The 22,831-nt window shown below is 37.5% G+C and overlaps 1 protein-coding gene across 1 annotated transcript in view; it reads left to right on the top strand.

Annotated features, from left to right (window-relative positions):
- Positions 1 to 184: 184 nt before the first annotated feature.
- CDR2L (cerebellar degeneration related protein 2 like) overlaps positions 185 to 22,831 on the top strand; it is a 41,551-nt gene continuing 18,904 nt past the window's right edge. Inside the window, exons 1-4 of the mRNA XM_034408698.3 lie at positions 185 to 1,341; positions 15,482 to 15,594; positions 19,874 to 20,022; positions 21,599 to 21,763. Of these exons, the coding sequence (XP_034264589.2) occupies positions 1,263 to 1,341; positions 15,482 to 15,594; positions 19,874 to 20,022; positions 21,599 to 21,763 (506 nt within the window). The 5' untranslated portion in view covers positions 185 to 1,262. The remainder of the gene's footprint in view (positions 1,342 to 15,481; positions 15,595 to 19,873; positions 20,023 to 21,598; positions 21,764 to 22,831) is intronic.

Genomic DNA, 22,831 nt, shown 5'->3' on the forward strand with positions numbered 1-22,831 from the left:
GAAGCTCTCTAGCCCCACATACGGTACTCTCGCAACGACGACACTCTTTTGTGTGGGTTGAAAAAAAAAATACAAAAAAGTCAGACGCTCACGCTCGGGCCAAACGCGACCCACCCATCTTATTTGTTTATTCTGGGCCATCTGTTATTTGCCTTTTCAATTGAAAAAAAAAAACTCCCTTTCCAATGTAGCCATTAGAAAAACCATCGGGACTGTTTTCCAGCCGGGCGGTTCTTTTACCGCGGCAGGAGTAATAGTGAAGATTTCCTCAGGGAATAACAATGGCGAAGAATGCCACCACCAAGCGGTCCCAGCGATCTCTGGAATGGCACCGCTCTCTCTTTCTCAGACACGTATCCTGTGTGTGTAAAAAGCAGCTTTCAACGAGTGGGTAAATGTCCCTCCCGAGAAAAACGCTCCCCGCCTGGCACCGTTAGGGACTCCGCCCTTGCTCTCCAGATTCTGCCGGAATGCAAGCCACAAATCCGCCTAGTCGCTAAAATGCGTCTAGAATTCCTCCGATGAAAGAAGGGGAGCGGGGGGGGGGAGTGAGACAAGGAGGGAGGTCTATCGTCCTCCCTTCCCGCCTCCTTCCCGCTCCCCTCCTGCTTCCAAGTCTTTTGGCATGGATTTTCTTGCAGCAGTTCCGTGCTAGAGGTCTCCACCGAGCTGTGTACAAGTCGGAACTGGCTGCATTAGGAAGCGTGTTTTTTCTTTTGTGCATCACCCAGTGAACTCGCTGCAAGAACCCTGCAGCATCCAGGGCCGGATTTCCATCCGTAACAAAGAGGCAACACCTGCCCTCTCTTTTCAAGAAAGCGCGGAAGAACGAAATCCGTGCGCCGCCTCTCTGTGTGCTCTCTCTCCCTCTCTCTCTCTCTCCCTTTCTCCTTGGCGGAAAAAGCAGACGAAAAGAGACGGAAGGTGATGCAGACAGAGGAGAAAAATTTGAGGGCTTGAGGGTACCGCTGCAGCAGCACTGATTACAACTGAACATCTGCAAAGCCATTGTTTGGATCTCGGGATCTGCCCCTGTGGTTCATCTTCGCCGATTCCCGCCTTCAAGTCTGGCGACCGATCGCTTCCTACCCTCACCGGCGTCGTCAGTCTCTTGGAAAGTATCCCCCTTGGTCTCCTCCTCCCTCCGTTTTCCTCCCACCCTTTGATTCTCTCTCACTCTGCAGTAGTCCACGCTATCATCTTTGGGAGGTCAGCCTTTCTTTGCTAGCAGCTCAATTTTGGATGTTTGCGGAGTAGAGTTCATGCTAAGCGCCGACAGGATGGATGAGTTTCAGAGTGAGGAGGAGGAACCGTGGTATGACCAGCAAGACTTGGAACAAGGTAAGGAAATGTAAAAAAAAAAACATGAGCACCCCAAGCTAGGGTGCGCTTCATACAGGGGACGGCCTGAGTCATGACCCAGCAGATCCGGATAAGAGAAGAAAGCTAATTTTTTTTTTTTTTTTAAAAAGAAGCTTCTCATATCTTTTTCTGGAAGACCTCTTTTGCAGCATCTCACCGGGAATTTAAAGTCACCAAATTGCCTGTGTAGCCATTCACAGTGCACCCTGGGGACAACTTCAAATTAAAATGCCTCTATAGACCCAGAGGAAGATTTGCTTTCTACTTGTTACTCGGTTAGGCTAAAACTGATTCAGATGTTTAGGGCTCATAGAGTTTGTCCCCTGCAGAAACTCTTAAAACACTTAGCTGATTTATGTCCAATTAGCTTATTCATCCTGCTAAACTTAGTTGCGGTGGAGTCAATTGTAAACTGTTTTAATCGGAGACATCTAACCAGGAAGAATCAGATTTTCAATTGCAAATACCGGCAATCCAACAGCAAATGAGACAACATTTTAAAAAGATAATTTGTAAAATGTAGCAAAATATTACATTGCTTGCTTCCAGCAGTATTTTTCAATGAGTCACAGCAAATTCTGCATCTCATTTGAGACATAAGTTTTCCCAACTTGGGCAATGTCACATGGAATTTGAAAATTAATAAGTATTTAGACCGTAACTTTTTACAGCATTACAAAATTCTGGCTTGGCATTTCGTTAATTCATGTTAGATACCATTATTATTATTATTATTATGGTTAGATGTGCACTCAGCCAGATGTTTAAACTATTTGGCATTTTTATCAACCTGTCTAGTCCTTAAGGACCTGGGATAGGCAGATGTTTGATGGTAATAAAGCTATCATCTAAGGATTATTATTACATTTCCTAGAGGACTTTTTAGGAAAAAATAGTTTAAAATATTCAATTTAAAATGTTCAAATACATTTTTTAATTAAGTGTTCAAATACATTTTTAATTAAGTGTTGTATGTTGCCCTTAGTAACTGTAATGTGAGATGAGCATCTATACAAATATAATTAATTAATATATATTCTGGTTTAACTTTATATCAATTGCTGGTCAATTGTCTTTATTATAGGGAAAGGGTCATAGCTTAGGACTTTCGTATCACGCTAATTTAAGCATATCCTAAACTTTTTTACCGAAACACTGAATCTTAAATGTAGTCAGATGATTATCTTATTCAAGGATTATCATTTGTTCCATGTTGTTTGCATACATTCAAAATAACTTGATTAAGGTAAGAACACATGAAAATATGCAAGTTGGCCTATTTCTTGAGTCAGCAGTAGTAAATCTGTTCTACAGCAGTGAGATAACCAAGGGATGTGCTTGATGACTATGAATGGAAACTTTTGCGGTACTGTGCTCTAATAATTCTGCATTATCATTTGAACAAGAAGTAAGTGTGCAGTATGAAGATATGTGTTTGAATGGTACTATTTGGAGAGCTAGCACATCTTTAAATGTCAACGTGAATATGTGCTGAAGTGGTTAAGTTGGAAATATGCCAACTGCAGCCTTAGTGCAAGGTCAGACACACAGGTTTGCAGGGGTATCATGGCAGCACATCAGGTTGATAAACTGTAAAAATTAATGACAAACAAATTTCAGAAATGTAGTGTTAATAATAAGTACTAGAAATATAAACAAGTTCCTTAAAGTCAATCTTAGTTTTTGGTGACTTCATGGAAATATTCATAAACATTATTGAAAACAACATGGAACTATTTTGCAAACAGTTTTTTCCAGGTTTTTCATTTTTTGGTCTAATCCACAGGCTTGATATGTTCCAGTGCTCTGCTAAGGCTAAGCAATTGTGAGGCAGGACCAATTTTGCTTAACTTTTTGACATCAGGCAAAAAACCAGTGCAGAAAAAAAAATGTTGGGATTACATGGTATGATTGCATGATGCACAAAGCTGTCATGTATTAAGACTATTGTACTACATGCAGCTGCATTGAGCCTGGCTAAGACTCTGAAACATTGATGATACTCATTGTAGTGTTGTCATTTTTTGTTGGGAAGTGTGGAGGCTGGTATGATGCAATATGGTTATTAGTTATGCAAAATAAAAGGAATCTAGATGCTTTCTCCATGAAGGAAAAGCAAAATTTGGCAGGGTCTCTGCTCTTCAGATTAAATGCTTTCACTGCTAAAAGCAAAATACTTTTAGAACAATGGTTGCTTTGTGAACTCATCTGTAAAAAATATATTATTGCTGCTTTTCTAGTTCAGTTAATGATTTGTAGATATAAACACTTTCCATAAGTAATAGTGCTTTAAATAGAAGTTAACTTAAAGGGTCACACACAGTAACCACATTTTATTGTACTGGATTATATCTGGTGGCAAAAGTATATGTAATATTTATAACTTATTTGCATTTTCTTTTATTGTTAAGCTACTATAGTTTGAATATTCTTTTGATTGTCCCAATGAACATGTAATACCAATTTTAATGCTGCTTTTTATTTTTCTGGTTTCATTAATTATATTATTTTCCTAAAAACACTTGCTATATGCACTTAGTTCCCTCTTGATTTTTCCTTCCAGCAGACTGGACAAATTAAAAATTTGATATGAATCAAATAAATTAATTTATAATCTGATAGTTGATGCAAAAAGCAGAAGATTGCAGTTTCATTTTATAATTTCAGTGATGTCAGTCATAATAATGAAAACATTTCTGTCTCATATTCTTGACAGGTTATATGGATGGTATTGTATAAAAAACTTTCCCAAATAGATGTCCTCTAAATGTGTTGTAATGTGATTTGCATTATCTCCAACCAGCAGGGGCAAAAAATTCTATAGGTTCTAAATTTGGGTGAAATTGGCGTTAAGAAGAATGCAATTCCAATACAGTTCCACAAAGCCTTTGGTATAGCCTCCAAAAATATTGTTGAATTACCATCTTTAATGCAAGAGGAAGGGGATATTAAATAAGGAAAAATCCCATGAACTGTCTGAATTAACTACAGTCAAACAGCAAAATATAATGAGAGATGAAAACATTTGGAATAAGAATGATTTTCTGGGGCTTCTTCCAGCTCTTCGGTTGTGTGGTTTAGCAGATGTGTTTTCCATAGACAGTATTACTCACTGATTTTACGCAATGGACATGTGAATTACTTCTTTGCATAGGATTAGATTCTTTTCAGATTTAAATCCAGTAAATATGGGTAATGAAGGATCAACAAAAATGAGCGTATTTTTTTTCTACCGGTAAAAACCTCTCTTTTCTTTATACTGTACTTCTTTCATTGTTGAAAAAAACAGCTGGAAGCAGTGCTATAACAGCCGATTTAAACTGTACCAACAGTATTGTATTTGCTGGGTTTTAACTGAACAGTAATGCCTGCATCCAAACATAAACAACAGCCTGGAGAAAAAATAGTTTGTTGAGATGTATATCTTCATATGTGTAATCATTCCTCCCATTCCTATTTGCTGAAGAAAGGCATTCTGGGATCAAAGTATTGCTCCTTGCTCCTTTCAGGAAGTACTATGATTAGAATGCATGAACAGGGGAAGAACTACAGAGGGAAGTGGCGACAGTGAGCTGTGTTTCTGTCAGCCGGAAGATGATGATGTGGCTCTTTTGACATAATCCAGCAGTTTTCCAAGGAATGTTTGCTAAGAGTTGTCAAGGGAGAAGAGAATTAATAAATGTAACTGAAGAATCAAATAACATTTTCTAAACCTTTGCTTATTGCCTGCTTCACAATTAACGTTTCTTTAAAATGAATTGCAGTTGGATGCCAAAAACACTTGGCACTTGCTAGGATTTGATAGTTACGTTCAAGAGCATGACACACACATCTCCTTTTGTAATCTATTTCTATATATTGTATCCCATTCAGTGCCAGCCACCTTTGAAGACTTGGTGTGCTTTGTTCCCCATTTCATCTCACAGCAACCTTGTGAAATGTATTAGGCTGGCACAAAACAATTGTCCCAGATTTATCAGGACAGCATATTTTAATTTCTTATACATAATTACACAGATTAGTTACCACAAACTAGATCAGATCTGCACAACATACAGCCCCACCAAGTCATTTTGTATAGCGAAGCCGGCATTACTTCAAAACTCAATAAATCTGTTACCGCCACCCCCTCTCAAAAACATGCTGCCAATCACTTCCAGGCCTCACTAACACCACCAGCTCCATCACCATTCTGCCATCACTTATCCAGCAGCCATAGGCCTGGGCAGGTATTGTCACCCGTGATTATTTTTAAATAAAAATATTCATTGTTGCTCTCTTAAGTTGTCCAAGTCTGGTCATATAAGATCTGTTTCATCTAGCAATGAAAAAGTTAGTTGCATTGAGGCAAAAAATATGTGAAGGCTCTGAATTATTTTTCCATCTTTTTCCCCTAGGATGTTTTTGAATCATTTTCTGAAAATAGAAAATATTTTGAAAGAGTTAAAAAAAAATGCCCTTCAATGAAATACCTACTTTAAAATAATAAATACCATAAAATCAAATTTCATATGTGTTATCCTTCCTTTCTTCCAGATATTTTCTGTTTATTTGTAATGGGAAAAGGTTTAACTGACTGTCTAGGTCCTCCTGTCCCATACATGTAGCAGAAGCAGAGCAGTGCTCTTCTCCAGCACGAAAGTCAGGTGCATTTCTGTGCAACCAGCTTGTGGAAGGAAAATTCTAAAGAAAGAATTTAGTCACTGATTTGCTTGTAGCTTTGTCTAGCAATAGCAATTAGACTTATATACCGCTTCACAATCTGGGTCTAGTGCTTGCGCATATGCAAGATTCAGAGTATTTCTTCTAAATAACTTTTTATGTGTGCCCATCCTGTTCCACAAACTTTATCATTTTGGTTATCTCCCAATGTGATAGAGAAGGTTCAATGATTCCAAGCTGAGAAGTATGAATGTTGAATCTTAATCTTTGCTGTGCTATTTTCATTTTAAGTTATGTGAAGCCACATTTCCTTCCATAAAACAGCTGTTCTATAGATGCAAAATCTTTCACATTAAAAGTGCTTCAAGCTTGATATGGACTATTCTGACATCACAGGCACAATTAAGAAGTAGTTCCAAGGTTAGCAAACGTGTTTCAGTCTTAAAATGGGCCCATATTAAAATTAAATGGTTTGATTAATTTGCTATGGGCCTTAAGCCTATTGAAATATTTGCAGGTTTTTTTAAAAAAAATGTTTTGAAAAGAGCAGGAACATAACACCTCTGGATTTTTACTGGATTTCAGTGATAAGAGTTCAGGGAATGCTACTTAAAAATACAGGACCATTTTGAAGTCTTAGCTTGCCATTCCTAAAATGTCTACTGCTCAAATGTATGGATCACATTGTATGATTTTAAATAAAGGAATGGTGAAATAGCATGAAATATTGTTGACATAGTCTTAAATCTCAAATGTATTGGTGATTCTGGAAAATTAATGTTGGTGTATTGTTGCAAAGATAACTGGGAGTTTATTATGCATTCAAAGCAGATTAAATGTTTTTTTAATTGAAAAAGCTTGTAAAATAAACCAGAAACAGAAGTCAAAACAAAAAGCTAGCTACTTAAATTGAAAAAAATCTTCAGAAAAGTATGTTATTGGAGGTAAGGATTTCCTTACTCCTGGGTTAGTAAAGCCAAAATAAAGATTCTAATCTCTATTTAAGGGGGTGGGGGAAAACTGAAGTATGAAAGATGTGAAGCAGTATTGGATTATGTATCATCTCAGTTTTATGCTTGGAATCCTGCTCACCATACATATGGTAATAATCAAAATAAACTTAAAATGTTAATCAACACAAGGAAAATTACTAGTAATAGAGATTTCAAAGAAGATGCTAAAACAGTATTAGGAAATTTTCTTACTAGAGCTCAGCAATAAGGAAAATACTTTTATGAAGTTCCTTTTGCAATCTTTCTACATTTTAATGATAAGAAATAAGTTCTAAGAAGGTGGAAAGCCTGTTAAAGCAAAAAGGCCACTGGGTTTCAATATTTTAAATTTTCTCTTTGGAAACTTAAGGACAAAATTATGAACACAGTTTAGAGTTCCAAAGGCATTGAATTATGCATTGAATATGCATTTTTGTACCCAATAGCAGGATCTAGGGGAAATGGTTTCCTAGAACTTGTTACCATTAATGGAAGATTTCACATGGTTGGATGTAACTGATATTGGTTAAACTACAGAACCTATCATTGGCCCTGGAGGTGGATTAGGGCCTCTGAGCCATAACAGCATTATGTAATATCAGAGGCAGTGAACATTAAATGTATAGTAACTGAATAACTTATGGCAAAAGGTATGGAGGAAAGCCATTTCCTATTCATCAGATTTCTAGAGAAAAATAAAAGAAGTGCTTAAAGATAACGATAAACAGTACAGAAAAAGAACCATATCTTTGTTTGTCATTAAAAGAGATAATATTCAATTTACAAAGAGAATAGTGCAATAATAAATTTGTAAAATAAATTAAAATATATTAAATCGGGGAGGGAAGGAAAGTTATAAAATGTGTTATTCAATAGTTTAACTTTGTAACCCACTAGGTATCATTTCTTTAATTTTCCTTTTAAAAATTTCTTGTTCTTCCCATTTGATTATTATCCTCAGTTTCTTTACATTATTTTTTTAGTTATCTGTCCTTACTGTCTGTGGAACTCATTGGTTGGACAGTTTTCCCATGCCTCTGTTGTCTTTTGCTTTTCAGCTTTCTTGGGTTTTTAGTTTGTAATCAAACAGCCATTTTGTTCCCTTTGCTTTCTTTCTGCATTTCAGTATATTTTTGCTTGTCTTCTTTTTAATTATGTCACAGATTTCAATCTAACCATTAATTCTGTTCATTATCTTTACCACATTATCAAATGTGAGTTATATTTTGTAGCTTTGGTTATTTTATTTGTCTTCTTAAGTTTGCTTTTTTTTTTTTTCAAAACAAAGTTAATATTTAGCCCTAGGTCTTGTTTTTGACCAAATAGAGATTCTGCATCTTTGCTTGCACAATGAATGCTACATTTGATTTAGTTGTTATACATCCATTGATCTCAGTGTGTAAAGCCATCAATTATTGTTGGAGGAAGGCATTTGCTGTAAACATTGATTTTTCTAGACAGAATGCTATTAGTCTTTCATTTTGTATATCAAGACCAAATCCAAATGTTGATTTACTTCCAATTTTGGCACTCATTCTTCTCTAATTAGTATATGCCTTTTAAAAATACCAATGGTGTTGTGTCACCAAGATGTACAAGTTGTCATAAAGATATTTTAACTTCCTGTTTTTTCCCCTATGTGAGTGGAGCATAGACTTAAATCCCTATAATATTGATTTGTTTGTTTCAGACTTGAATGGAGATAGTTCCATTCTTTCTGGGGTGATAAATGATGACCTTTAATTACGCATTGGAGAATGGTCATATAGAAAAATCATTATTAAAACTTTATTTAGTGTGCAGGTAAACTATTAGATAATGGTTAAAATAGATGGAATAAACATAGAGTCGCAAGCTTTATTAACCACAATTAATTTATTTATGTTTTATTTAAGCTGCCCGAGAACTGAACTGAGTGTGACAAATGTGTCGGGTCACCCAGAGCTATTTCAGTAACCATGACAACTTGGTTCCTGGACTGTTGCCATTTTGTTCCATTCTGAATTTATGAATTCTCAGTTCATGTTTTCTTATTGTGCTGCTATCTGCCTTCCTCATTCTTCTGACATAATATTGTATGTCTCTTTTGTGAAAAAGCAAGCTGATAAAGCTCCTTTACCAGATTTTATAAGCTCTAGCAAGAATAAATATTTATACTGAAAGTGCTTATATGTAACACAGTCCTGTGTTTTACAGAAGTGCAATGATTTCCCAAGGTCAGTTAGGCAGTATGTGATGAGGATGTCCAAGTGTGGTTTTTTGAATTGCATCTTATCTCCAATAGTTCCAAAAAATTTCCACATCAGTTCTTATTTATTGCATCTATGGTTAGAAATTCTGATGGTCTTGTTGAATTCTCTCCCTCCCTCCCTCTCCCTCTCCCTCTCCCTCTCTCCTTCCCTCCCTCCCTCCTCCCCCTCTCTCTCTCCACACTCATTCCTGTTCCACTTTTTCATCTTTATTTAAATCAAGATGTGTTCAATTTTCCATTTCATCTGGCTCAAGGGAACAATAGTCACTCGACATAAAGAATAAGCAGAACTTTGTGCCAGAAATGACATAAATCCTGGTTTTCAATCTATATGCAGTTGTGTTTGTCAGTGCCTTTATGATTAACTCCAAATAGGAGAAAATGGGAAAGACTTGTTCTGTTTTGGCTTTTCCATATAATAATGAAAATTGAAATCACTGCGGTAAAGAAAACAAGCTACAAATTAGAGCATAAAGAATTGCATTTTAGAAAACCCGGGGGAGACTATTTTTGTTTCCATATCTTTATGTTGAACATATCCAAGGAATGTATTGTAATAGCAGAAAGATTAAGGATAAATCTACTTTTTCATTGATTGTATTGTAATCTTTTTGGTATTCCACACTATATAACACACTAACTTATATAGTTATTTGTAAGCATAGTCTGTGAACTCAGATTTTATAAAACATGGCTAATGGCTTGGCAAGGTTCACAGAACATAGTCATAACAATTTCTTTGACAAACAATAACTAAAGCAAATCTAGTTTAGTGTAATGTTTGAACCCAGCCAACAATATGCATGCAAAAACTCTGGATATAAAAAAAACCCTAATACATTAAAGAAGCAGGCCTTCAATGATTCAGGACCTGGGTATGTGCAATTTCTTACCATCTAATAGGATCTAGTCATATTTATTTTGAGATCCATTCTTGAGTAATTGCCATCATCAGAGATTCTTTTGGGGGGGGCAGTGGTGAAATGCTCCCGGTTCAGACCGGATCACCCAATCCGGTAGCGATGGCGACTGGTGGTTCGGAGAACCGGTAGCAAAAATCCCTGCCCCCCCCCCCCGCCCCCCATGCCCAGCTGAGCCGCACGATCATCAGAGGCTTTTTTTTTTAACTTTTAAAAGCATTTTTTCTACAACCTCTTCAGCTGAAGAGGTTGTAGAAAAAATGTTTACAAAAGTAAAAAAAAGTTGGCCACACCCACCCACACATTACCCCCCCCCCCAAGCCAAGCCCACAGAACCAGTAGTAACAAATTTCACCACTGGGGGGGGGGTTGTTGGTTTGTTTTGTTTTCTGTTGCCCCTTTTCCTTGTATTTCACACAAGGTTAAATTGGCAGCAGCCCAATTAGATTTCAGGAGAACCACTAAGACTTGGTAGTTCTGCAACAACTTAGTGATAGATAGTATTTTCCCTACAATGGATTATTGTTGCTGATGTTGTTGTTGGTTTTTGCTTGGTGCATTAAAGGACAGGAAGATTTATTCTTACTGCTTTATGGATTTCTTTATGTTTACTTCATTATTTCCATTTTTATGTTTGTATTATTTGTAAACCATATACAGTCTTTTTGAAATTGTTGATCCAGTAATAAATTAAACAGACATTTAAACAGACATTTTAAAATGGAAACTTGTCTTTCAATGAAGTATTATTACTCAGTTATAGAAAAAAAATCTTAAATTATATTTCACCACAATTTCTCTATTTTTACCTCCTCTAACTCCTACAGTAAGATTGCTGGATTGGTTTTAAAATCCTGATGTTAAAATCCTGCGTTTCCTAATCCATTTAATGTAACCCCAATCCCAGCAGATTAAATTAGATGCCGCATGATGAATAGAGAGGGTTATGAGTGACGTAATCCTCAGAAATACAGGAAAAACTCAAAAGATTTTCTACCTTACTGAATCAGGATGAATATGTCTATGTTGATACCTAGCAGTTACCAATCAAATGCCCACCCTACAACAATAACCTTATTTTATTCATTTGATTTTCTGCAAAGAACGAAATGAAACCCAACTACACCTGTGCCTGAAAAAAATACTGTTTTTCTTCTTGAAAGACCTGAAACCCTAGAGCTGGAAGGCATTGTGAAAAGAAGGTTCTGCCAAGGGGAAATGGATCAGAGGCTCCACAGTGCTGCTTTTTCTTGTGGTCTCAGTGCAATTTAATTCTGACTTTGCTTGTATATATATCAGACATTGTGAGATTGCAGAAGCCCAGAGTTGTTTCAAACTAGTATAAAGACTTCATGTGGAAAGGCTCTTAGTTTGACATTTCTGTTATCCTTTCAATTGAATTATTGCACTGTGTTGTATGTAGAATTACAGGTGCAGGTAGTTCAAAAAGTTCAGTTAATCCAAAGGAGAAGATATTTCAAGGAGCCTATTCTCTAATGTATCTGCCTAGCTATTCTGTCTTTGCAGTTACAGTGTTTTTCTAAATGAAGGGCTACTGTACAAGTTGTGTGGTTCTGCTTTGGAATGCTCTCCCATAATCACATTAATATCAAGAAAGCTACCATATTTTTTGGAGTATAAGACGCACCTACCTTTTTGGGTGAGGAAAAGAAGAAAAAGAAATCTCCCTCTGCCTCTGAGCAATTTTGCCTTTGCAGCAAACAGCGTGCTTTACTTTCATTTTCGTTTTCAGCATAGCTTGATTAGCACAAGGGGGAAAAAATCTGTTCCAGCAATTTACCTCTTTGTAGCAAGCAGCAGAGCCCTGCACAAAACAGCTGAGAGCAAATCAGCTGAGTCTGTGCTAATTTGGCTGTGCTGAAGCTGAAAGGAGCTGTTTTTTCTTGCTGTTTGCTTGTAAGTAGGTAACTGCTTCAAGGCAGAGGCCAAAGGGTGGGGGCCAGTGGGTGGGCGGGGCTACATTCGGTGCATAAGACGCACCTAAATTTTCACCCCCTTTTAGGGGAGAAAAAGGTCTTATACTCTGAAAAATACGGTATTTTTCCTTCAGGGATTTCTGAATGTTTCTATCAGCTTAATTTTAAGTACCTAGCCTATACTGGGATAGTTGGATTTATATTTCCTGAGTAATTTATTTATTGTGTGTTATTATTTTTCAAGACACAGGGTTAATGTTAGAAAATTCAAGTATTTCATGTAATGCTGTAATTTGGATGGAGACTTTGGTCTTGGAATATAGCAGGAATATTAAAATTAATTAATACTGTTTCTCTTTCCATCTAACTCATTTTTGTTATGCTGTCAGTCTCCTGAGCACACTTAGAAAATTGGAGATGTCTGTATGTCTTTTTAGCCGTAATTATCACTTCCTGTTAATATGGCCCATTCAAAGAATACAATTGGTAGCCAGGGTTTTCGCATATTATTATTGCAATTAACATTAAATTGGCTCTTAACAATTCATTCTGTGCTATAGTACTCAAAACTGGAGATCAGATTTCTGGGAAATAACCAACAAATACTAAATAAGTTCAGGAATACCAAAGTTCTAAGACAAGCTTTGGAAATTATATGGTGCTTCCTGAGAAGTCTTTGTCTATAAAGGAAAATCAAGCAAAACTGACGTACTAATAATTTACTTTTGTTTTTGTACAACATTATCTCCTGTCTGCAAAGTAGATATGTTTACCACAATTCTCATTTCCTCTTAAATACTGAGTTTTTTAAAGTTATTATCAATAGATTTAGTGGAGGCTAACTAAATCTTTGTCTTCCAATATATGTCTTAAAGAACTATTAAAGGAAAGGCAGGTTAATTCTGAAACCTGAACCATACAAGTATGGGGAATGAAGCAGATGGAAAGAAGTGGGGCACCTGTTTCCTTTTACTATAGCAACCGATTCCAAATAATAGTTACCCAACACCAGTAGCTTGTTAAATTCAGAGAAATCCAAGTAAAAGGCTGTGATTCAATTAGCACCTCAGTGGTAGCAGTACCTCCTTCTGCTTCCCACCAGGGTGGGATAATTAAGACATTTCCCTATAGCCATATTGCCCTGAGAGAGTTGTCATTGAAATGGGCAGCTGCATTTGAAAGTCTCTGTGATGTTCCACCTGAGACAGGCGATACTCCAATCTCTTCTCATTGCATTGACAAAATGGTGATCAAGCAGAAGTAAAGGCAGCTGGGAAGACATGGTAAAATTGCTGATGAGGATAAGAAAGGGACAATAAGGATTGGACGGTTGTTGTACAAAATTATAAACCCAACTTCCCTAAGTGTTTTGTAAATTACAAGACACTCTGGATTAATTAACCAATGTAGAAAGCAGTCGAAGTTGTAGGACAATATAAGAAAAAAATTAAAGTTTACTTTCTAGGCTGCACTTATATACCATCATACAACATCTTGTTATCAGTTTTTGGTTTTGTTCTCATAATCAGGGCAGAATGGAATAGCAATTATTGCCAAAAACCAGGTCTACACATGAAGGTTCTAAATGACTGATTTATTGCTAATGCCTATGCACAAGAATTTTCTCAGATTAACAGTTTACAACTCTACAGGATTAAATGTGGGTCAGTAGCGATGGGGGGGGGGGGCGGTTGGACTTCATTCTTTTTTTACTACATAAGGATTCTAATTGCTGCCTCATTTAACTCCTCCCCTTTGCTCTGCCAGTCTCTATCCTGCAACTATAAAGGCATCAAATAACAACATATAAAAGTCCGAGCAAATAGAATGACTTAAAAATGAGTCAGTTCACATAACATTTGGCCTAGCAAGTTAACTGCCAACTAGAACAATTGCATTTTGACCAAATAGCAAGATTATGAGAGAGGAAGTTGAATAAATGTCCTTAGAAATGGGATAACTATAGTTTGTCTGTGGCTACGTGTCCATGTGTCAGCCACTTGACAAGAAGGAAGAATGACAAGTTAATTTTTTAAAGGGATAGGCCAAAAGTTTATAACTATTAAAGCAGGGGTGAAATCCAGCAGGTTCTGACTGGTTCTGGAGAACCAGTAGCAGAAATTTAGAGTAGTTCGGAGAACTGGCAAATACCACCTCTGGCTGGCCCCAGAGTGGGGTGGGACTGGTGATTTTGTAGTATCCTTCCCCCTGGAGTGGGGTGGGAACGGAGATTTTGCAGTATCATTCTCCTGCTACGCCCACCAAGCCACACCCACCAAGCCACGCCACACCCACCAAGCCATGCCCACAGAACCAGTAGTAAAAATATTTGGATTTCACCACTGTATCAAAGACAATTGTTGGTTTTTTAGTATATATAATTAAGAATCTCACTAATATTATATTAACTGTGTTTTCAGGTTAAATCAAAGGAGCTCACTTTTTAAAAACCCTTTAGGCTGGGCCCCTCACATCTTCAGATTCTTCTTCATGAGGCTCTGAAGTAGTAGCAGATTGCCATGATCATACTCTATTCCAGATGGCTTAGTTATCAGCAAGTAGGATCATTTTGGATCCTTGAAGGCATTGAAATTTATTTATTTATTTATAAAATTTATAGGCCATCCATCTTACCTCAAGATAAACTTGAATGCTTTTCCTGATGTTGTGTATCTTTCTGTAGAGGTCATAAGGTATGTTATAAAGCATATGTTGCTAGTTCTGCTGTTCTAGTCATCTCCTCCTCCTCATTATTTTTCCTGTTACTATGGAATTTATATGCCACTCTTCAGGACATCTTCTCTGAGCGGCTAAGAATTATAATATGAAATTAGGATAGCAGAAATACAATTAGCACTGCTGACTCGTAATTTCCACCAGAGCGAGATAATTAGAACAATTTGCTCTTCAGCTGAGCTGTGAAATAAATAAATCATAAGTAACTTTAAATCACTCATAAATATGTATGCTGATCCCAATAATAAAATATTTCTATCATATGTAGGGGGAAAAAATCATGTTGGAGACAAATGATTCAATTATATAAGAGGCTTAGAAACACCTCTAGTCTGCAAGAATTGGAGAGAAAATAAGTGTGGCTTTTATCATAAGATTCTTTGGCATTAAAAGAATTATAATTAAAGAAGTTACTTTTAATAATGTAATGTCAGATGTTTACTGATTTTACTTTTGAAGTTTGGTTCAGCTTTTAGTGGCAGCTTTGGCTCTTGAGTAGCTACTTTGGGTCTTGAAAAAAATGGGTTAAGAATATTTAAACAAGTCAACCTTACCAGCATTGCATATGGTATATTCCAAATTATTTAAGGTAAAAAGCCTATATGTTTTTCTGCTTTTCAGACTTGCACTTAGCAGCTGAATTAGGGAAGACACTTCTAGAGCGCAACAAGGAACTGGAAGATTCTCTGCAGCAAATGTACACCACTAATGAGGAACAAGTGCAAGAGATAGAGGTACTGTCAACAGAGACTGGGGAAGCGCAAGCAAATATGTATAACTCAAATAACCCATTCATGCTTCAAGTGTACATTAAGCATTGCTTTGAAAATATGTGTACCGTATTTTTTGGAGTATAAGACGCACCTTTTTCCCTCCCTAAAAGGGGGTGAAAATTTAGGTGCATCTTATACACCGAATGTACCCCCGCCCACCCACTGGCCTCCATCCTTTGGCCTCTGCCTGACAGCAGTTACCTCCTTGCAGCAAACAGCAAGAAAAAAACAGCTCAGCTATTTTGCTCTCAGCTGTCTTGCCCAGGATTCTGCTGCTTGCTGCAAGGAAGAAAATTTCTGGAGCAGATTTTTTTTTCCCTTGTGCTAATCAAGCTATGCTGAAAAGGAAAATGAAAGTAAAGCAGGCTGTTTGCTGCAACAAGGCAAAATTGCTCAGAGACAGAGGGAGATTTCTTTTTCTTCTTCTCCTCACCAAAAAAGGTAGGTGCGTCTTATAGTCCGGTGCATCTTATACTCTGAAAAATACAGTAAATATTTGGGTAGGATTTAATTTAGGACAGTCAAATTAACAATATCCACAAAGGTGTATGACTATGGAGAGGGTGAGATGAAAGTTGCTGAAGCAAAGCTTTGTTAAGCTCTGGAAAACAGGTCATAAGGGTTCCATGACAAAGTGTTTTGTCACTATCCAGCGGCACCCTCTGTCCCCCAGCTCATACAATTTCATCCTGAGCAGAAACTTTAATGGTGGTTGTTTTGAGCTAGTCCAGGTTCTCTACAATATTTTTCTTTTTTACCCAACAAAATGTTAGGAAAAAATTGTGTAAAATGATGCTTCTCAACCTTACCATTTTTTGAGATGTGCGGGCTGGAGAATTCTAGGAGGTGAACTCCATACATCATAAGATTACTGAGGTTGAGAAGCACTGATGAAAGGAGACTCATAACTCTCTGTGTGGGATAATTCTCAATAAACAGGATAATTTGATGTGGGAAAACCCAATAAGAGAAAAATTGTGTTGAAAGTGACCAGCCCTGATTGAGGAAACAGAGGGGGGGAAGGAGTCTCATGTAGCTCTGACAGCTTCACCATAAGCCCCTGCGTTTCTAGTCTCATGATGCAGAGTAGCTTTTTTTAAAAACATGGAAAGAATTCCAGAAGGTATTTTCTGCTGCTTTAAAGGGATTTAAATCAGTGTGTCTTATTTGATTATCTGTCTGAATGTTCATAATTAAATGTAAGAGGCGGAGAAGGGAAGATACAGTGAGGCTTTCAAGATTGAGGTCAGCCCTTTGACGTAGATCAGTTCAGGAAACAGATTCCTCAAGAAAGTCTGAAGTTCGATTTTGTGGAGAAATGCTAGAACCCAAGAATCCTGAGTGCATTTTCCTTTCCCTCCGTTTTATACCCCAGGAAGAGAGTTAAAGCCGAGTCAACTTGAGTTATTTTCTAATGTTGTCTTCATTTCTCAGGCTTAAAACATTTTTCTGTAACACTTGCCAACATAGTTTCTCTTAAGTCATCTCTCCACAGATTCTACTTTTTGAGTGAAAGAAAAGATTATATTATTTTTTAAGATAGATTGTCCCATTTGCTCATTTTTATAATTGCCTAGCCCTAGGCTATCCTAAAATTGATGCCTGATTAGCAGGGCCGGATTTAGATGAAAAGAGGCCCTAGGCTATTCCACTTATGAGGCCCTTTCACCAGGGGTGGGATTCAATTTTTTTAACAACAGGTTCTGTGGGCGTGGCTTAGTTGGGGGTGTGCCTTGGCAATCATGTGACTGGGTGGGCGTGGCTAGCTGGTCACGTGACTGTGTAGGCATGGGTAGCTCATCATGTGACCGGGTGGGCATGGCTATGTGCATAGGGACTACTCAGAGGGCTGAAAAAAGTCATTTCTGACTGGGCCTCGCACTTTTGATCAGTCCTCACACTTATGACCATCCTCACATTTATGCCCGTGCAGCTTTCTTAACAACCATGTCACTCATTTCACAACTGCTTCTCTTCACCATGGTGACAAGATAGGGCAAAAATGTAAAATGTGAGGACAGTCGTAAGTTCGAGGACTGGTCCAAAGTGCGAGGACCAGTCAAAAATAACTTTTTCAGCCCTCTGAGTAGTCCATATGGATAAAAGGACTACCCAGAGGGCTGAAAAAAGTGATTTCTGACAGGTCCTCGCACTTTTGACCGGTCTAGGCACTTATGACTGGTCATCATTTATGCCCATTGTAGCATTCTTAACAACCGTATCACTCATTTCACAACTGCTTCTCTTCACCATGGTGACAAGATAAGGCAAAAACGTAAAATGTGAGGACAGTCGTAAGTTCAAGGACTGGTCAAAAGTGCGAGGACCAGTCAGAAATAACTTTTTCAGCCCTCTGAGTAGTCCATATGCATAAAAGGATACAGCAAAAGAGAGGGATGAAGGAAGGGAAGGGAAATTAGAGTAGGAGTGAGGGTAAGAGAGGGAGGAAGAGAGGAGGAGAAGGAGAAAGGAAGAGGAAGTAGGGAGAAGAAGAAGAGGGGGAGGAAAAGAAAGTAAGAAGGAAAGAAAAGAGAGAGGTGGTAGGTTTGAGGAGAAAGATTGCTGTACAATAAAAAAGATGAAAGGGAAGAAAGCCAACCCCAAACAAATATAAAGATATTAAGATAAAGAATGAATTGTTAAACTTTAAAGAATAAAAGAGAACAAATATGAATAATAATAATAATAATTAGAAACACACATACAAACATACAATGTATTTTCTTTGAACAGAGTATTTGGCTGGTTCACAAATTTAAACAGTGTTTAGTCATTTCAATTAAATTTACAATTTCTATATTTCCTTTTTGCCATATTTATTCCTCATCTATTTTTGTAAAAAACCAATATTACCCTTCATCCTCATCTCTAATCTTAATCAAATTCAATTTTTCCCTTCTATTCTATATTATACCCCTTCCCATTGTCATCTATTTTTATATCCATCCTCACATTGGTTAATTATGTAATATTAGTTGTTTAATATAAATTCAACATTTTAATATAAATCAATTAGTTATATAACTACCTTTTTTGTATATTAATCAATATGAACATGAATATTTCAATTATTTCCATGCAATCCAGTTTCTTACAAATCAATTAATTATATTTACCAATAATAATAAACCAAATAATTTCCCCCATATATTCCTCCAAACCACAACTTAACCATTTCTGCTTTTAGAAATATACAATAAATAGTATCTCAATTATTACAATTCCCTAGTTAAATAGAGCTTTTTTTCTTTTGTGTTTTAAAATTCTGAACTCTCCTCTTTTTCCCTAAATTTCCCATTGTTTGCACCTACCTTTTTTGGTGAGGAAAAAGAAAAGAATTCTGCCTGCCTAATTTTCCAACCTTGCAGCAAGAGCAAAGCAGTTTCAGTTTCGTTTCTTTGCAAGGAAGCAGAAGAGCCCTGAGCAAAACAGCTGAGACAAATCAGCTGAGAGCCGGGAGGCCAATTAGCCTATGCTGAAGCTCCGGGGGCCAATAAAATTACAAAAAAAACACTAAACGCTTTGTTAAATTGCTGGCTCCCCCGCCCCTCGCCCACCACTATTTATTGGCAATAAATAGTGGTGCGGAGGGGCGGGGCAAGCCAGCAATTTAACAAACGGTTCGGCTGCACCACTGGCTATAGGGCGGCCCTTTGAAGCCCCGCGGCAAGAATTTGAAGTTTTTTTTTCCTCTAGCCATCGGAGGCAGCAATAGATGGGGAATGGGCGGGGCGATCCAACAGAGCAGAGAGTGAGGGTGAGTGAAGGCTGGAAGCTGCTTTCTCCATCCGGAGCCGGTGGGGAACCACGTGGCAGCCCACGTGGATCCCAGGCAGCGGAACTCAGGCTAGGGAAGGGGTGGGCAATTGTGGCTCTTTTACAGCCAAGCTGTCTCAGGAATTCTGGAAGTTGAAGTCCACATGTTGTAAAAGAGCCACAATTGCCCACCCCTGGCTACGGTAGGCTGGCGCTGCGCGGGTGGGAGGCGAGGGGCGGGCGAGCCAGCAATTTAACAAAGGGTTCGGCCGAACCCCCAGAATCCCACCACTGTGTAGGCCCCTCTGGATCTTGAGGCCCTAGGCTGAAGCCTAGTTAGCCTATAGGAATATCCGGCCCTGCTGATTAGAGACATATTTTTAGACATTTAAAAAGTTGTAATTGATTTGCCTCCCATTTAATTATGCTATTCTTGAAGAGATTGGATTGATTTGGCTGTACTTCTTTTTGTTTTTCTTTCTAGTATTTGACAAAACAGCTGGAAATGTTGCGGCATATGAATGAACAACATGCTAAAGTTTATGAACAGCTGGATTTAACAGCACGGGATCTAGAATTGACCAATCAGAAGCTTGTGCTAGAGAGTAAGGCATCCCAGCAGAAGATACAATGGTAATCATTTGTCTGATGGGTCTGATTGGTAGATTTAAGATTTTTATTTGCTATCCCCAAAGGATCAGATTTTTTTCATTCATAGTCATGAACAGGAAAATACAATCCCCACTTCCCAGAGTTAATCATAAAGTTTTAAAAAATTGTAAGTCTATTAAAGACCAAATAACTGACACCTTTACACAGACATTGGCAATACTCCCCTCTTGCCTCTGCAGCATGTCTTGCTGCATTTCCTGAATTTGCATTTAGCTAGTCAATTGGGGAAAGTGCAAAAATGGCAGTCAAATCAACACCCTTCCCCTGGATTTGCCATTTCTTCCCTGCATTTGCTTGGGGGGTGGGGGTGGGGGGGAAATGCTATAATGCCTTGGGTTCAAGTGAGAAGTGCACCTCTGAGGAATGGGTAAGTGGAATGAAATGGGGGTTCCCACTATTCTTCAGAGCAGTTATCTTGCAGTTTTCTCTATAGTGACAGCTGAACAAAGGTAATTTATTCAGCTCACAAAGACTTTGAAAAGCCCCATCATATTGTGGGTCCCAGGGATATCATGTTTGTCTCGGGTATGTCAAAAATTGAAAGGTAGAGGTTGCAATGCTGGCAGATAGTGGAAAGAGCATTCAAATCTGAGTGAGGGTGTTTGTTTTCCAATCTTTAGAAAGATCAGTTATTGTATTTTGCAGCTTCTAAATGATAAAAACTGCTGATTTCAGAAATAACAGGAGGAGGTTTTGCAGTCCTAGGCCGTCCTGAAAACAATGTATGCAAGGTAGCATTTGCCCCCAAGTATAGTGGCAGAGAGATACATAGACATGTTCTCTTTTGAGAGGACCTGTTATAAATAAAAATATAGTTAGCCAACTTCCTTACAAGGAAAGAATTGTATTAGATGGACATGTGAATAAGGTGACTTCTCTTACCTCGTGTTGTTTTGGGCTTTTCACTACCACAGTGCTATTGTTCATTCTGTTTTCTGAAGGGTAATTTAAAAGTATTTCCAAATGAAAATGCTAACACATAAATTCCCACTGGAAAACAGTATCGACCGTATCCTTTATACCATCTCATGTTTCCAGGGTAGGATTTGTAGGATGGAAAAAGCAAGTGTTTGAAAATGTATTGGGATGGGGAAGGGATGTGTGAGAAGGATCTGTTCAGCTCATAACAAATAGCAATTTTGATGATTTAGCACTTCTGAAAATAATAGGCAGATAGAAACATAGTTATTCTTTGTTTTATGCTTCTTTAAATATTTGTGGGAAAGCATGCATAATTAGTATTGAGAGAGAAAAGAAACAGAGAAAAGCTGGTTAGCTGGTTCTAATACGGGCTTACCTTCCTGAGAATGTAATTGCAATTTACAGGCCAGAATTGTTGAAGTGTAAAAATTAAGTTGAAGGGCACATATACACATTCTCCAGAGATGGTACTGCAGACAATTATAACTTGGAGGAAAGCATAGGTATATGAATAGTAAAACCATTTCTTCATGTTATGTCTGTATTTTATTCTATATAATTTAGTGCTCAGCTTTTTGTTTCATTTCTTTTCCATCAATCTTGAATTTATTTACAGCCTGACGGAAACAATTGAAGGACTACAAAATCAAGTTGATGAGCTACAAAAACAAGTGGAAGAACTGCAGAGCTTAGACCAGCTGCGTGTCCGCCGAGAAAAAAGAGAAAGGCGTCGAACGATCCACACATTTCCTTGTCTCAAGGAACTATGCTCAAGTCCCAGGTATTTTGGACAGGGAAAATAGTAGTTCATTTTTGTTAAATATCTCTACTTGGCCGTCTGTTAATTTATAGAGGAAGTAGATGACACAACAGTTTAACTTCGTGTGTACCTTTACCTCTGTCTTTTTCCTTCCCAGCCATAGTTGTTTCCCAATTTTGGAGCCATTCACAGTGTTCTCAAATCTCCATTTGTTATATCAGAAATCAATGCATCCTTGAACTGAATCAGGATTTGGGATTTTCTGTGCTATTCTGAAAACTCTGGAGGATTTTTTAAAGTCTTCAATAATGCAAGAAAATACATATTTAAAAAGTGGGCTTAACAATTATTAAACTTCCTGTAGTGCCATTGAAAAGTTCTCATTAGGGTTGTTTATACGTAGAAATCTCTGAGGCAACTGAACTTCGATTTCAGATAAAGCAAATCTGAAGTTCATTTCCCTTTCTGAAACAAACAATTAAATTGGCATTTGAAATGAAAACAAGTGTACCTTCCATGTGCAGGGGCAGCAGTGCAGAACAGAGGCTTTAGGTTATTTTTTACGTAATATCTCCTTAATTTATGCAAATAGAAGAGGCTGCTTTGAAATAGGCTACACTGTACTCCAGTGATTGTTTCATCTGATGCCAGCAGGGCAGAATGGATAGAAACAATTACTTCAAGAAGTTACTCTCCCCAGTATTGGTTTAAAGCATTCCTCACTATCACCTGAGTATTAGTTTCAGTGGGCATTGTGCATACATAGCACCAACTGAGTTCCTCTCACACTTGGAAACGCCTCCATTTGGACATAGAATTACAGAATAATAAGAATATACAGATTTCTACATGCTTTACTTCATTACCAACCAAAGGTCAGAGATCTCATTCATCATCAACACTAATCGCAATTCAGTCACCTTTGAAAGATTTCTATGGTGTCCCATCTGGTTCTAGCAGAAACAGTTGAACAATCAATGAACCAATCAATAAGTATAATTCATGGAGTTCTGGCAAACATAATTACTGTTGTCCTTAGGTCCTAAAATAATTCCAGGCAAAATCTTAAAATTATCCATATAAAAATGT

The sequence above is a fragment of the Pantherophis guttatus genome, chromosome 2 (assembly GCF_059756535.1).
Source record: "Pantherophis guttatus breed Tessera chromosome 2, ASM5975653v1, whole genome shotgun sequence".
Lineage (NCBI taxonomy): Eukaryota > Metazoa > Chordata > Lepidosauria > Squamata > Colubridae > Pantherophis > Pantherophis guttatus.